We start from the raw sequence: 14,380 nt of genomic DNA on the forward strand, positions 1-14,380 counted from the left end.
CATAACAGGACCATTGAACAGACCATATTAGTGTGTATTTCTAGCCACATCCCAGGCACTGCCCAGGATCGCCCATCACTTCTCCGACACAATTCTTATACTGTCTGTCCCGATCGCAGCAGTATCTTTGTGCGTACACCACGCTTTGTAGATTTTTTGTGCACGCGCAGCTGCAAATAATCGCCCACCTACTGTAGATGAACACTGTGTGTGACTCAGCACCAGGCCCGTAGTGTGGACTCCTTTGAGCCATGGGTGGATTTTTGAACTGCATAACTGATTGGCTGCTGCATCTGTCCAATTAGGAGCTGAATTCAGAACACACCTAGCATATTATGTTTTAGAGGATCCAGGTTCTCTTTCATATAAATGTGTCACGCCTATGGTCAGAAGCTTAGTTATTTCACAGGAAAAGGGAGGATTTCCTGTACCCGGGGGCTGAACTTGCTTCAGCAGCAGCGGCTATGATGGCATTCAGAATGGCATTCAGAATTACATTATCATCAAAGAGTTTTACTAAGGGATCAAACTAGCTGCATTATTGTTTAGTAATTGTACAGATGCGCCCTCATACAGTATTGCGGCAGTCATGCTAAATAGCCCCTGCTTGTGCTAAGCGTCTTTTGTTTGCCCCAAAAATGCGTCTTACACGCACCAGGAGACTGTATGGATTAATTTGAAATGCAACACTTGTATATCTGTGTGTGACGGAGTCTGAATCTGTATACTAAGAAGTGCTACGTTGCAGCGACAGCGTTTTTCTTCTTCCACGCCACGTACCACTGTGCTTTGTTTACAGACTCAGTCGCGCACAGTTATACAAGTGTCACATATCCAATTAATCAGTGCAGTCTCCTGTTAAATCATAGCCACACTTGGTGCAAGGAGAGTCGCACGGTAGCTGGTGGCTTACTCGAGCCAGGCGCCGCATGGCGTATTGAGGATAGGTGAATGAGGAGTGGACACATCTTTGTCAAAATGAAAAACAATCAATATATGTATATATCTTACCTTTGCTGTGATCCATTGCATAGAGTTCCCTTAAGCCAAGGTCATTCAGAGACTTTGTTGTATCTAGAGACTTTTGGGACCCGTAGTCCTGTAGCAACACTGTAGTGCGAGGATTAAATTCACATTTACTACAGATTAATGGGATGAGATCTTGTAGGGAAATAAAAGGGCTGACTCTCATTACGGTCTTCTGAGTTCTTTTGTAGTTTATTACAACACGAACCGTTTGCTGCAGAAGAGAGATGATATTTAGGAGCTGCACTTGGTATTTCCTGCTGCACATAATAAACAAAGTTATCTCATTGCTGGAGAACTTATCTTTAGATGCAAATCATCTTTTACAGGTTGGACTATCACAATAATTATTGCTGGTGGTCTTCCTGTCAAAACAGGAACCCCAGCTCTGAAAACACTGTGGGTGTATGTAATATGCCACGAGTGGGTTTTGGTATTTGGCTCATGGTTCATTGTACAGTAGCTATTCCAAACTTATTTACCCATATAATGGTTCCCTACTACTTGGAATGTTTACAGAAACATTTTGGCCATGTGCACTTCTATTTCCTCTGCACTAGGGGGCTTATTCAGCCATGGACACAATCCCTATTTAGTCGCAATTGACCAATTTTCAGGAATGCGCAGGCGCCGGAGCTGCAGTGTGCATGTCTTGCGATGGTGCTGCGGCTCCGGTTGCAGGTCCCTGTTAGCCGCAGCCTGATTGACAGGCTGCAGGTGTTTTGGGTGTTGACAGGGAGCGTTCCAGAAAACGGTGCGTCGGCTCAGTTTTCTGGGCGTGCCAAGGTCAGTGGTCCGATGCGGCGATCGACAGTCACGATGTTGTTCAGAAGCTGCGTCTTCAGGCACAGAAGCCAGCAGTGGGCGTCTTTTTACACAAGAAGCCTCCTGCGGCTTCTGCACATATTCACACAGCCGCTGTGCGACGACATTAGCGTCCACCTTTAAATTAGTCCTTCAGTTCAGAATGTTTAGCTTTCGCTGTGTTGTTATGTAACAGTACGAGTAGGAGGCCATATATTTCATATCTAATTGACTGCATGCTCGGCGTTATCTAAGATGCATTATCATGTAATTCATGGATGCATTGGGGTATACGTAAGCTTTATGCAACGGCAATCTGTAGCAAAAGTAGCTCTACAAAGCTTCATATTTTATAATGCACTGGGGTTTTACATGAAAACTGGTCTAAGATAAGAGGATGCATTCTGCCAGGGGGAACCAAACTGACAGTTGCTATGAATGATTATCAATAGCTACTTGATCGCTTACTAAGCACTGACAGCCTTTAGCAAACATAATATAGGGGCATTCTGGGGTCAACAGATATAGGAAAAACATCACAATAAGAAAATTATAATCTAGATGAGGAACTACAAAATGTTACTGCGCCACGAGGTGGAGAAATAGAGTATGGAAGAAAGAGGACTAACAGCACAAAACAAGCAAAGGTGATAATACAGGACATTATGTATACAGTATTAATGTATAGACAACATAATAGCTAGGTGTACAACAATTAAGGGTCTGATTCTGAGTCGCACGCAATGCCTCTATTTGTGTAATTGGTAGTTTTTCAACTAAAAAGTCACCGCGCATGCGTCCCACGGTGTGTACACAGTTTCGATTGAGACGTACGGTCTCATTAATGCATAGGCAATGTACAGATATGTCCAGATACATCTTACCTCCGTGTGCTACAAGTCACGTAAACATAGAACGTAAGCACCATGCGACTTGGTAACGCTGAGCATCTTATTGTGCAGTTTTTTACTTTGAATGCGTCTTATTCACACAGTGATGCAAATAGGGCATACAAGTGTGTTATTGGAGTGTCACAGGCTTATTGCTGAGCTGTTTGCGGACACAGCCGCTTTAGCACTCACATTGGAGGCCATACTCTGATGAAGAGTCTGCACCTAGCATGGGACTAGTGCAAGCTTCAACGGTGCGGAAGGGGGGTGCAAGAGGTCCCTGTGTGCAGTGCCGGCCGGCTACCTCAGTGTCAGGAGCCAAGTGCTGCACTGTGGCATTAAGTGCAGCACCCGGCTCCTGTCAGTGAGGGGAGGGGGGAGTCTGTACCCCCCCTGTGACGCCACTGGGGACGGTTAGGCATTAACCCAGACGGTTAGGATTAGGCACCAGGAGGGAGGGTTAGAAAAAGAAAATGAGTCGACCTTCTGTACTGTTGATCTTATGTATCACACACAGGTTGAGAGAAGGCCTTGTTCATGATAGCTTGCTGACTAAATGAAATACAAAAAAATAATAATATTTTTTTAAGAAAACCTTTAATAAATAGGAAGAAGGAGGTGCTTCACGGGGGATCAGTATGATTTACCGCCGGCCGCATGGCCGGCAGTTCAAATCCCGACAGCAGCAGCCCGGCAAGGGTGAAAATCCCGATCGTAAATTAAGGTACGTATCGCTAACCTTTCTAACCCCTCTAAAGCTAGGTACACACTGATAAATACATTGGGCGATCAATTGATAGGCCAATGTATCTGCTGCCCAACGGGCAGTGTGTACCCGCGATATATCGGTGAACGTCGGCTTTCACCGACATATCGCATTGGCTGTGCTGCACAGCCGATGGACAGATAAGTATGCAGGTGTGTACGGGCGGTCGGAGTAGGGGGGCGGGACACGACCCCCGCCCGCCGGGACCTGCGGGCAAGCACAGATGATTGTTGTTCAGTGTGTACGAACAATCATCATCTGCAGATATATCGGCAAAGATAAACAAAAACTAAACAGCGCTAACAGATTAGTAATTTAATAATGGTATGAATGTAGTAAATATAATAAATATATATATATATATATATATATATTAAAAAAATGATTAAAAAACAATTCACATAAGAAAATCAACAACCGGCCGGTGTTAAAAAAAATAAATATATATATATATATATATATATATAGAAAGTCCCAAGGAAAACAAATTAATGGAGCTCAAAATAGATATTGATAGTGTGATTCAGCAGGGGGTGCAAAAATAAAATAGTAAATGTCCTTTGCAATAAAACAGAACTCCATCAGCAATGTTTATGATGCTTTGAGATGTCAGTCAAGTAGAAAAAAAAAAAAAAGGGAAAAGTCATATGGCTTAATTAAAGAATGCTTATGTCGATCTGCAGATATACCTGTATAGTTTATACCCACCCTAACCCTCCCTTAGGGGTGCCTCCCCCCCAAGTGCCTAAACCTAACCCCAAGTCTTCCAGGGGGGGGTGCGTAACCCTAACCTCCCCCGGGGGTGCCTAACCCTAACCCCCCTTCCCCTTGCCTAAACCTAACCCTTCCAGGGGGGTGCCTAACTCTAAGTCCCCCCCGGGAGCCCCTAACTTAACCTCCCCCCGTGGCTGTCCTTGCCCGGCCTACCTTCAAATCGGGAAGCCGGGCTCCCGGCATTGGTAAAATGACAGGCGTCTGGATTTTGATGCCTGTCATTAGACCCTTACCGGGATTAGACAGTCGGGAAGGCGACCGTCGGTATCCGGACTGCATAGTTCTACTGTAGCACAGTTTTGCAGTAATAATTAATTAACTGGATTTGGTATCTGTTGGTGGTCCCCAAATTATGAATCCTCTACAATATGGCTATTACAAAAGAATGTCCACCTTATGTGCAGAATGAGACATGCTGTGCTATGTTATTCATAGGCACAAATTCACAGTATCTACTGTATTTGTAACATATATACTTTTAATTTTACTACTCACACAAACCCATAAACCACATGACTATGATGCTTTCTATTTACCCTGAAAGCATATAAATGTGGGAATGACAAATATTCAGAAGCAAATACATCTAGAAGTAAGAAAAGTCACCTCTGGCACTGCTGGACCAGGCTTTCTAGCTTTGTCATCCAGATTTTTCGACTTCAGAACCACGCTCTCCACTTCCAGCATTCCAATGGGCGTGTTGGGTTTGAACTTAAGCTGACTCTTATCTGCAGCAATGAGTTCTATTGTGTAGGTGGATGGGTTTAGATGGTACTGTCCACATAGGAAAACAAGCAGGTCCATCATGGGTTTGCTGTACAAACACAAGGGATGATATTTTTATCAAAAGTTATATAGGTTATGATAAACTTTTCTATACAGTTAGCAATAATTAACTGCACTATTTAATTCCTGTTGTTAATTCACATTCCCCCAACTAATAACACCTGGAGAAATAATAAGAACGACTGGGATTTGGTCTGTTCCCTGTTTAAATGTGGAGTTTCATCATATCTGTGTTATGCGCTTTATAACATTGTAAGAGGGTGGTGCACTAAGTAAGGTAACTAGACCTCTCACATGTGCTATGTTCTGTATTTCAATCTAATTTTCCACCAGGCCAGAGCAGATAGACCACTGCTTCCCCTCACAGCCATTAGACTGCGCCTTATATCAGTCATACTGTCCCGACATCAGGTGTAATATGGCGAAACATGGTCAAATATATATGCAAAAATCAGCTCAAGTAGAAAAAAGGGAATACAATCAGTTATAATGAACTTTGGTACACTGTTAAAAGGTTATTTTATTAACTACATATAAGTCCCATTCTCATACTAAAGGAACTGAAAGCCAGGGAGAGTACCTGTATGTTTGGTCCGTTCGAGCTGATTATTTGAACAATAGCACACTATTTATGCCATGTAATCCGGATGGTAAGTGTCTCTTGTAGCCACAGCGGGGAGCGTTCCACTTGTTGGTGGAGTCACTGTCCACATAAATGCCGGAAGGCTGGTGCAGATGAGCTGTGTAAATCCCCAATAAATACAGGCTTTCAACCAATTATTCTGGAGGACATATGGACATTTCTGATATGGCTTCTTAGAACGAGAACCGATTATCGGTGTGCACGGTCACAAATAAACATATAGTTTTTATTTATGATTGCTAGTTCCTTTAATATGACAATGTGACTTATACGTTCTTAATAAAATAACCTTTTAACAGTATACCAAATTTCAGTGAACCTGATTATATTCCCCTTTACTATTTGAGCTGCTTTTTGCATATATATTTTAGTTATTGGGACTGACTATCCCAATCAGCTCCTTTGAACTGGGGATTACTATTTCTCTCAAGGGCCTGGGTTATTATTGTCATTGGAAACATGGCCAAACACTGAAATGCGTAGTGCGATTAGATTTCTGCATCTAAAGGGCACATCAGCAGCTGAAATTCATCACCAGTGTACGGTGATAATGTTATGTCACAGATACAGGTTTGGGTTTGGTGCACTGCCTTTGTTTACGGCAGGACAGACATTCAATATGAGCAGCGATCCGTCCGGCCAAGCACGTCCACCACAGATGACAATTTGTGCCGCACTGAAGATCTGATTCATGAGGAGGACAGAGGCATTTAAGTTATTGATATTGCGGATGAACTGAACAGCTCAGTGGGTACTGTGCACAACATTGTTCATGAACAACTGGTGTACAGTAAAAGGTGTGCACGCAGGGGGCGTCTTTAGAGAGGAGGGGTCCCGTGTGCATTCCACGTCACAGGCTCCCTCCTCTCACTCCGGTGGCCGGCAGCAGGTGTGCCAGGAGTCTATTGCGCTGATCGCATGGGAAATGGCACAGCGCCATTTGCCCGGCGATTTCCTTACAGCGCATGCACAAAATGCCGTAAAAATGGCCTCGGTGACCATTTTCCGGTGTTTGAGCATCGCTGGGAGACCTGACGCTGGACCTCGGAGAGGTAAGTTTTACATAATATGGGTGCAGGGTGTGTGGTGCGGGCCCCTCCCTGGAACCTGGAGGCCTGTATGCACCGCACGCCCTGCACCCTTATACACCCCTGTGTGCAGGCTGGGTACCATAGCAATTCACAGAAGTTCACAAAACCAATAGGATGTAATTGTTTCTCGTGCATTTGGCGCAGTACTATGAGGAGAGAGTGCAGTTCCTACAGCGTTTTGTTACAGGCGATGTAACATGGGTGCTTTATGCGATACCGGAGGCAAAGCAAGCAGCTATGACATGGAAACACGCATCGTCCCCACCTTCAAAGAAATTCAAAACAACCCCATCAGCAAAGAAGGTCATGGTGATCGTGTTTTCACACCACAAGGGCGTGCTTCGTATTGTTTTCCTCACCAAGGTAGATACTGTTAATGCTGACACATTGAGCCAAATGTCAGGACAGTCCGTTGAAAACAACCTGGGTTGCTCTGAAAAGGCGTCATATTGCTGCACGATAACGCCAGGTCACACTCAGCCAACCACACGCGTGAGTTGTTACGGCGCTACCATTGGGAGGTACTGGACCATCCTCCCTACAGCCTTGACCTTCCACCAAGTAACTTCCATCTCTTTGGACCATTGAAGAAGCACCTGGGTGGAGGTGATTCGTAACAGACGATGAAATTCAGCAAGCCGTCATGTCCTGGCTTCAGGCGCTTGACATGGATTTCTTCTATGCCGGGATAAATGCTTAAACAAGTATGGAGACTACGTGGAAAAATAATCTGTACCAAGACCATAATATTGATTATACGTACATCTACGAGTTGAATAAATTTACGCAATAAGCGGTCTTGTTACCTTATTTATTGAACCACCCTTGTATTTTTCAATCATTCCAGGTCTTTCTTAATAAATGAAGTTATTCCTATTCCTGCAATTTGTTAAAGCACATCTGTCTAATGCGGTCATGTCTTGTGTGTAGCATTTTGTAACTGGACAGCCCCTTAAATAAAGTAATTCACTCAACAATTACCAGTGGAAAATGAGCAGTGTTTGATAACACTAGATTTTGTATTGATCGATAACAGAATTCAAATACAGATGTGTCCTCCTACATCTAGCCTCAATACACCACGCAGCGAGACTTGCCTGGTGCCAGGTCCTGTACAACTCTGCTAGCATCGGGCATCTGTTTTTGCCAAAAGTCTCTAAGTCGCAATGCAATGCAACTCGGATGTACCGGCAGAATGTGGCGATTAATTTGATATGCCACACATGTATATCTGTGTGCATGAGTCTGTATATGAAGCACAATGGAACTTGGAATGAAAAAAGCTGCGTCCGCTACATTGTAGCACTTCATATACAGATTCGGGGACTCACACAGATATACAAGTGTTGCATAATATATTAATCAGCACAGTGAGGTTGTGTACTATTAATGTTGTGATACATATGTTTACATGGAGATACTCCAATTTATTATATGTATTTCTAAAAGACACCAGACAGGTTTGTCTACACTAGTGTTCCCATCTACAGTCCTCAGGAACCTCTAACAATGCATGTTTTATAGATCTCCTAATTTCCTAGCAGGTGTATTCATTACTGGCTGATACATTTTAAAGACCTGCAGTTGGGGATAATTATTTCACTTGGGATACTGAGGAAATCTGTAAAACATGCACTGTTGTAGGTGCCTGAGGACTGGAGTTGGGAAACACTGATCCAAAACAGAAGTGTTAATGTTCGGTCCTCAAGGTTCACTAACAGTTCATGCCATGGTTTCCAGATCGCCTAGATGGAGAACAGGTGTATTTATCACAGACACATTTTAAAAGATCCACAGGTGGCCTGGAAAACATGAACTGTTAGGATTTGGCCATCCCCTGGTTTGCACAGCTAATGCAATGTTCCTTTGTTATGTAGTAACTGCATCTATTCATATCCTGTTGGGTTGCATCCAATCTGAGTAGACAAGCTGGAGCCAAGTAACATACAGTACGATGACCACAAATAGCTACAGACTAAACCTGGCCATACAACAGACCAACTTTCCTCCAACCATCCAACTAGTTGGTTGGAATGAAAATCCAGTAATGCATGGGAGCAAGTGACAATCAGCCATTTGCTCCCAAACATCAGAAAACGTCCGAAAGCTGTTGTTCAGACAAGTTGGTTAAATCATCAAACAGATTTAACCCAACTTGTCTTAACGACCTTTTTCGTGTTTTCTGGTGTTTGGAAGCAAATTGCTGATTGTCACTTGCTCCCATGCATTACTGGATTTTCATTCCAACCAACTAGTTGGATGGTTGGAGGAAAGTTGGTCTGGTGCAGAGGTTCCCAAACGCAGTCCTCAAAGCTCCCTAAGTTCAGGTTTTAGTGCTATCCATGGTTGAGCACAGGTGTTAAATCAAATTGACTGAGGTACTAATTAAATCACCTGTGCTCAACCATGGATATCTCTAAAACTTGAACTGTTGGGGAGCCTTGAGGACCGTGATTGGGAACCTCTGGTCCGGTGTATGGTCAGCTTAAGTGAGGTCCCAGGGACAGACTAAGTGAAGCAAATCACAAAACTATGGGATAAATTTATTAGGAATCATATTTGGTCCTGAAAATCACCCTGGGCATCTTTCAGACTCGCGTGTTTTTCATGCCCAAACATACATATTTACTATGAATTGTGTTTGCCTATTTTGATTTGATGGTGATACTGATCTTGTTATATCGTGTGCGAGTTCAGTCGGATTTGCTTCTTCTAAATAGAAGAAATGCACAGATCAGTGTGATCTGGCAAGTGCTTCTGTGTGTAGTGTAAAGAAAGGGTTAAAAAATATAAAAAAACCAGAATGCTCACAGCCCCACCTAAAAGTATTACAGAGGGTCCCCCTATTTACAGTAACCAGCACCGGGCTGAACCAGCCATGGTGGTAATGCCACAGGAGAAGCACACACAGCCAAAGCATTAACCAACCCCAAAATGGTCAGCCCAGGACTGGCAATCCTCGGAAAGTGGGGACTCAAAAATAAAACAGGGTTACCCTTCTGAAGGATGAACCAGCCCAGGGTTGAAAGCCCAGGGCTCTTCCCCGCAATCCTGGTGGAAGGGGTAATGTGTAAAATAAATAAATAATATTGTTCTTTACAGTGGGACTATAGGTCCCAGCAAGTCTGCCCTGCGGTACATGCAGAACCACAATTGCCAGCAGGCCGCTGGGCACCTGTGCACCCACTGTAAAGAAAATATAAAAGAACACAGAACACAGTATACACTCACTGGCATACATTCACACTGTATACTTACTCCCAGGTCATTTTTTTCTTAATTTTTCACCTTTTATTACACCTACTCAGGGGCGTATTAAAAGAGGAGGGGGTCCGTGTGCACTCCCCCGATTGGGGCCCCCTCCTCTTCACCCGGCTGCCATCAGCGAACTGACAACAGCAGTAGACTCTGGGCACTAGAGTGTGCCTGGAGTCTACTGCGCATGCACAGTTCACCGGGGAAATGGCGCGGCAGCCATTTTACCGGTGATTTCCTACTGCGCATGCGCGAAACACCAGGAAAATGGCAACAGCGGCCATTTTCCAGGTGTTTTCTGTAGCCATGGGACAGCGGAGAGGCAAGTATGAAAAAGAAAAAAAGGCCTGTATGCAATGGACACCCTGCACCCAATATAAATACGCCTCTGCTCCTACTGTATAACACACAGCACAACACACTGCTCACACTCGGCACAACACGCTGCTCACATGCACTTCTATTAATTTATTCTGTTTTGCTCTGTGTTCTATTGTGTTTTTAAACAAGATTCTTAGTAAATTGGTGAGTTTTATTTCTGTCTATGGAAAGTGCTCGCATGTTGGTTCGATGGTCTATTGACTTCTATTTGATTGTTTTGCCGTCTATCTCAGTGCGGGATCGTGTTTTTGCATCTGTGTTTGCTTTAGTACTGTAAATCATAAGAGTTTAAAAAAAACAGGGAAAACACTTGCAGGGGAATGCAATCTCTGTCAGACACGAGTTTTAATAAATATAGCCCCAACTGAGTTTAAAATGATGCAGTTGCAGCACAGAAAGTAGTTAATGTGCTGAAGATTACCTTGGTCAGTGCAGATATATAGATATATATACATACATACATACACACACACACACACAAAATGCTGCAATTTGCGAGTTATTCAGGAGAGGGCGAAGTCAAATTATGCGATTGCTAAGGAAACAAGTAATCACGCCATATTGGCTCTGTCTTCTCCCGATTGACCTGCAAATAGCGGCTCTTTCCCACGAGGGGAGCAGGGATTAAGTACATGGTGCCTGCTTTCGAGTCTGTCAGGAGGGGTTCCTGGGTACTAAACCCCCCCTGCGGACACTACTGGGACTTTGGTACTTTGGGCCAGATTCAAATTTGAGAATAGAGTACGAAAGAGCAAATAACTTGGTAAAATCATGTTGCACTGCAGGTGGGGCAGATTTAAAATGTGTAGAGAGTTTTAGATTTGGGAGGGGTGCGCCCACACTGAAATCTAAGTTGCAGTGTAACAATAAAGCTGTCTAGCATTTGAGGGCTACATGCAAAAGCAGCCAGTATTTACCCTGCATGCAAAAAAAAATTATTGATAATAATAATGTATTTGAACTCCTTGCATTGCAGCATGGTTTGTACAGTTACTTGCTTTATCTTACTCTATTCCCAAATCTGAAAGAAAACTGGCAACAGGGTCATGGCGATGCCCCAGGCTCATTGAGGAGTGTGGGAAATGAAGGCTAGCTCGTCTGGTCCTATTTCACAGAAGAGCGACTATAGCACAAATTTGCTGAAAAGTTCATGATGACTACGATAGAAGGTGTCAGAACACACAGTGCAATGCAGCATGCTGCATATGGAGCTGCGTAGTCACAGGTCAGTCAGAATGCCCATGCTGACCCTTGTCCACCACCTAAAACACCTACAATGGGCACGTGAGCATCAGAACTGGACCATGGAGCTATAGAAGAAGGTGGCCTGGTCTGCTAGATCACACATTCTTTACATCATGTGGACAACCAGGAGCATGTGTTTTTTACCTGGGGAAGAGATGGCACCAGGATGCACTATGGGAAGAAGGCAAGCTAGCAGAGGCAGTGTGATGCTCTGGGCAATGTTCTGCTGGGGAACATTAGGACCTGAAATTCATGTGGATGTTATTTTGGCACGTACCACCTACCTTAACATTGTTCCAGACCAAGTACACCCCTTCATGGCAACAATATTTCCTGATAGTACTGTAGTTGCCATTTTCAGCAGGATAATGCACCCTTGCACACTGCAAATATTTTTTAGGAATGGTTTGGGGAAAATGACAGAGTTTCAAGTGTTGATTTGGCCTCCAGATCTGAATCCGATTAAGCATCTGTGGGATGTGCTGGAAAAACAAGTCCGAGCCATGGAGGCCCCACCTCGCAAGTAACAGGACTTAAAGAATTTGCTTCTGATGTCTTAGTGCCAGATACCATAGGACACCTTCAGAGGTCTTGTGTCTTGACAGGTTAGAGCCGTTTTTCAGGCACTAGGGGTACCTACACAATACAGGTTTTCTTGCTTTCCTGCATTAGCATATACTACAGGTAAGCAAACCTTCTGTCATTTTACGAAAAATGGTAATGATTAGTAAAAGCAGCGGAGGGGGACCCAATGCAGCGCATTTGTTTATCATACTGGCTCACTGCAACGTGACCCCTTCACCTGGTGAGGGAAAACGTATTTTACCTTATAACAATCACTACAATGACTGTTTTAATATATAAAAAAGACACTATACTCCGGGTTATAGGACCACTTTAAACTCATATTAGCAATTTTGTGTCTGACCTTGTATCTTACACACACACCTGCCATTCACGATGGTCGATGTGAGCCGGTCACCAGGAAGAAGTACTTTTAACTCAATGTCTCTATCGATGAGATTCTCCTTCTGATCCATGTTATACTGGATGGTTTCTGCTGAATCAAATGAAGGGGAACTGTCAGAGTACCTGGCTTCTCCAGGAGGAAGAGGAGCCTTGCCTTTGGCTTTCTTCCTAAAAATACAAGGAAAAGAAATGCTTTGTGTTAACATTAATCAAATAATTTCCAGCTGGCAAGTCTTTTCTATTCATGAATTGTCAATAACCACATTTATTTAAAATATGCACTTTACTCCTAAAGACCTCTAAGGCTATAATATATATATATATATATATATATATATATATATATATATATATATATACATACATACACACACATACATACATATACAGTACCATAGTTGCCTACTTTTGAAAAAGCGTTTCAGGGAGTTTGTAGAAGCAACACTTACGAGCGTGGCGGTAAACTGGGCGTGTACTGCTACATCTGAGAGGTGTGCCATAAAATTGCCTTACATCCACATGTAAATAAGCCCCACAGCAGTTAGTAAGACTGCTATTAACCAATGCAGGGAAATTATGCTAATGATCCCATTTGAATGTATATATCTCTGTTTAATTTTAATATATAAACAGCTTCATAATGGGGGTAAAGTGCAACCAGGGAGATTGCTGGACTGTTCAGGGAGTCAAGGAGATTGCTGCTATTTCAGGGAGTCTCCCTGACAATCAAGGAGAGTTGGCAAGTATGACAAATACATATACACACTACTCACATTCAAATAGACCCCTTCTATTCGGAGAAACACAATGCCGTTGGACAATGCTGTGCAGAAAACCACATATTATACAGAGTTCTAAGAAGGGCAAGACAGTCTGTTGGAATTCTGGGCCTGATTCAGAGCCGGGCGCTCCGACAGAGCGCTCGCTCTGAATCAGGGCCGGCCCTCTGGTTTTTCAGAACGGCCTCCTGGCCACTCGCATAGCTGTGGGTGACTATAGCTATAGCGAGCGGCCATGATGATGGTCGCAATGGTCGCAATGGTCAAGACCATCGCAACCATCGGGCTTGCGACAAGACCCTTGTGGTAGGGTCTTGTTGCCGCAACCCAAAGAGTGCTTTCGGCTCTAACAGAGCCGAAAGCACTCCCACTGACATCACTTGTGATGTCAGTGGGGTCGGCGCCAGACGGTAGGCGTTCCCATGGGAACGCCCCCGTCTGGGCAGCCACGCCCCCAGCCCGCCCACCAAAGGGGGCGTGCTGTCACTCAACATTGACAGCACGCCCCCTTTGGTACGAGACCCGGAGCGATCCGCTATCCGGGTCTCGCGCATGCGCACGATGGAGCCGGCTCCGTCGTTGTGCGCATGCGCACTGGGCCACCATCGACCCGCTTGTGAGCGCATAGCGCTCGCGAGCGGGTCTGAATCAGGCCCTCTGTCTCAACATACACTATAAATCCCATTGCAATGTATATGCATATCCCAGAAGGCCATTCTCCTAAAAGTAAGATGCTTGCATGTTTGTTTTTCAGAGAAACAACTTTAAAATACAGTGAAAAAAAAATCAAATATATTTACTCAGAATTGAGCGTAACAGAATGTCAGATATTTCAGATAAAGTTTTGATCATGAAGACGCCATTTTCATCTGCACAACATACTTTCTGTCAGTAATCCCCCTAACGTACATTCATGTCCAGCGGGCGTTCACTCTGACCACTTGTACTCCCAATGTGTCAGTGACCTCTAT

General features: G+C 43.9%; 1 protein-coding gene across 3 annotated transcripts in view; it reads right to left on the reverse strand.

Annotated features, from left to right (window-relative positions):
* Window positions 1–14,380, reverse strand: part of COBLL1 (cordon-bleu WH2 repeat protein like 1) — a 166,103-nt gene that overhangs the window by 42,653 nt on the left and 109,070 nt on the right. For all 3 annotated transcript variants that reach the window (XM_088474830.1, XM_088474829.1, XM_088474831.1), the window contains 3 exons: window positions 12,610–12,798; window positions 4,867–5,074; window positions 1,012–1,240 (listed from right to left, as the gene is read on the reverse strand). In XM_088474830.1, coding sequence (XP_088330956.1) covers window positions 1,012–1,240; window positions 4,867–5,074; window positions 12,610–12,798 — 626 coding nt within the window. The remainder of the gene's footprint in view (window positions 1–1,011; window positions 1,241–4,866; window positions 5,075–12,609; window positions 12,799–14,380) is intronic.

Source organism: Taudactylus pleione, unplaced genomic scaffold, assembly GCF_031769625.1.
Source record: "Taudactylus pleione unplaced genomic scaffold, aTauple2 ptg000156l, whole genome shotgun sequence".
NCBI classification, from domain to species: domain Eukaryota; kingdom Metazoa; phylum Chordata; class Amphibia; order Anura; family Myobatrachidae; genus Taudactylus; species Taudactylus pleione.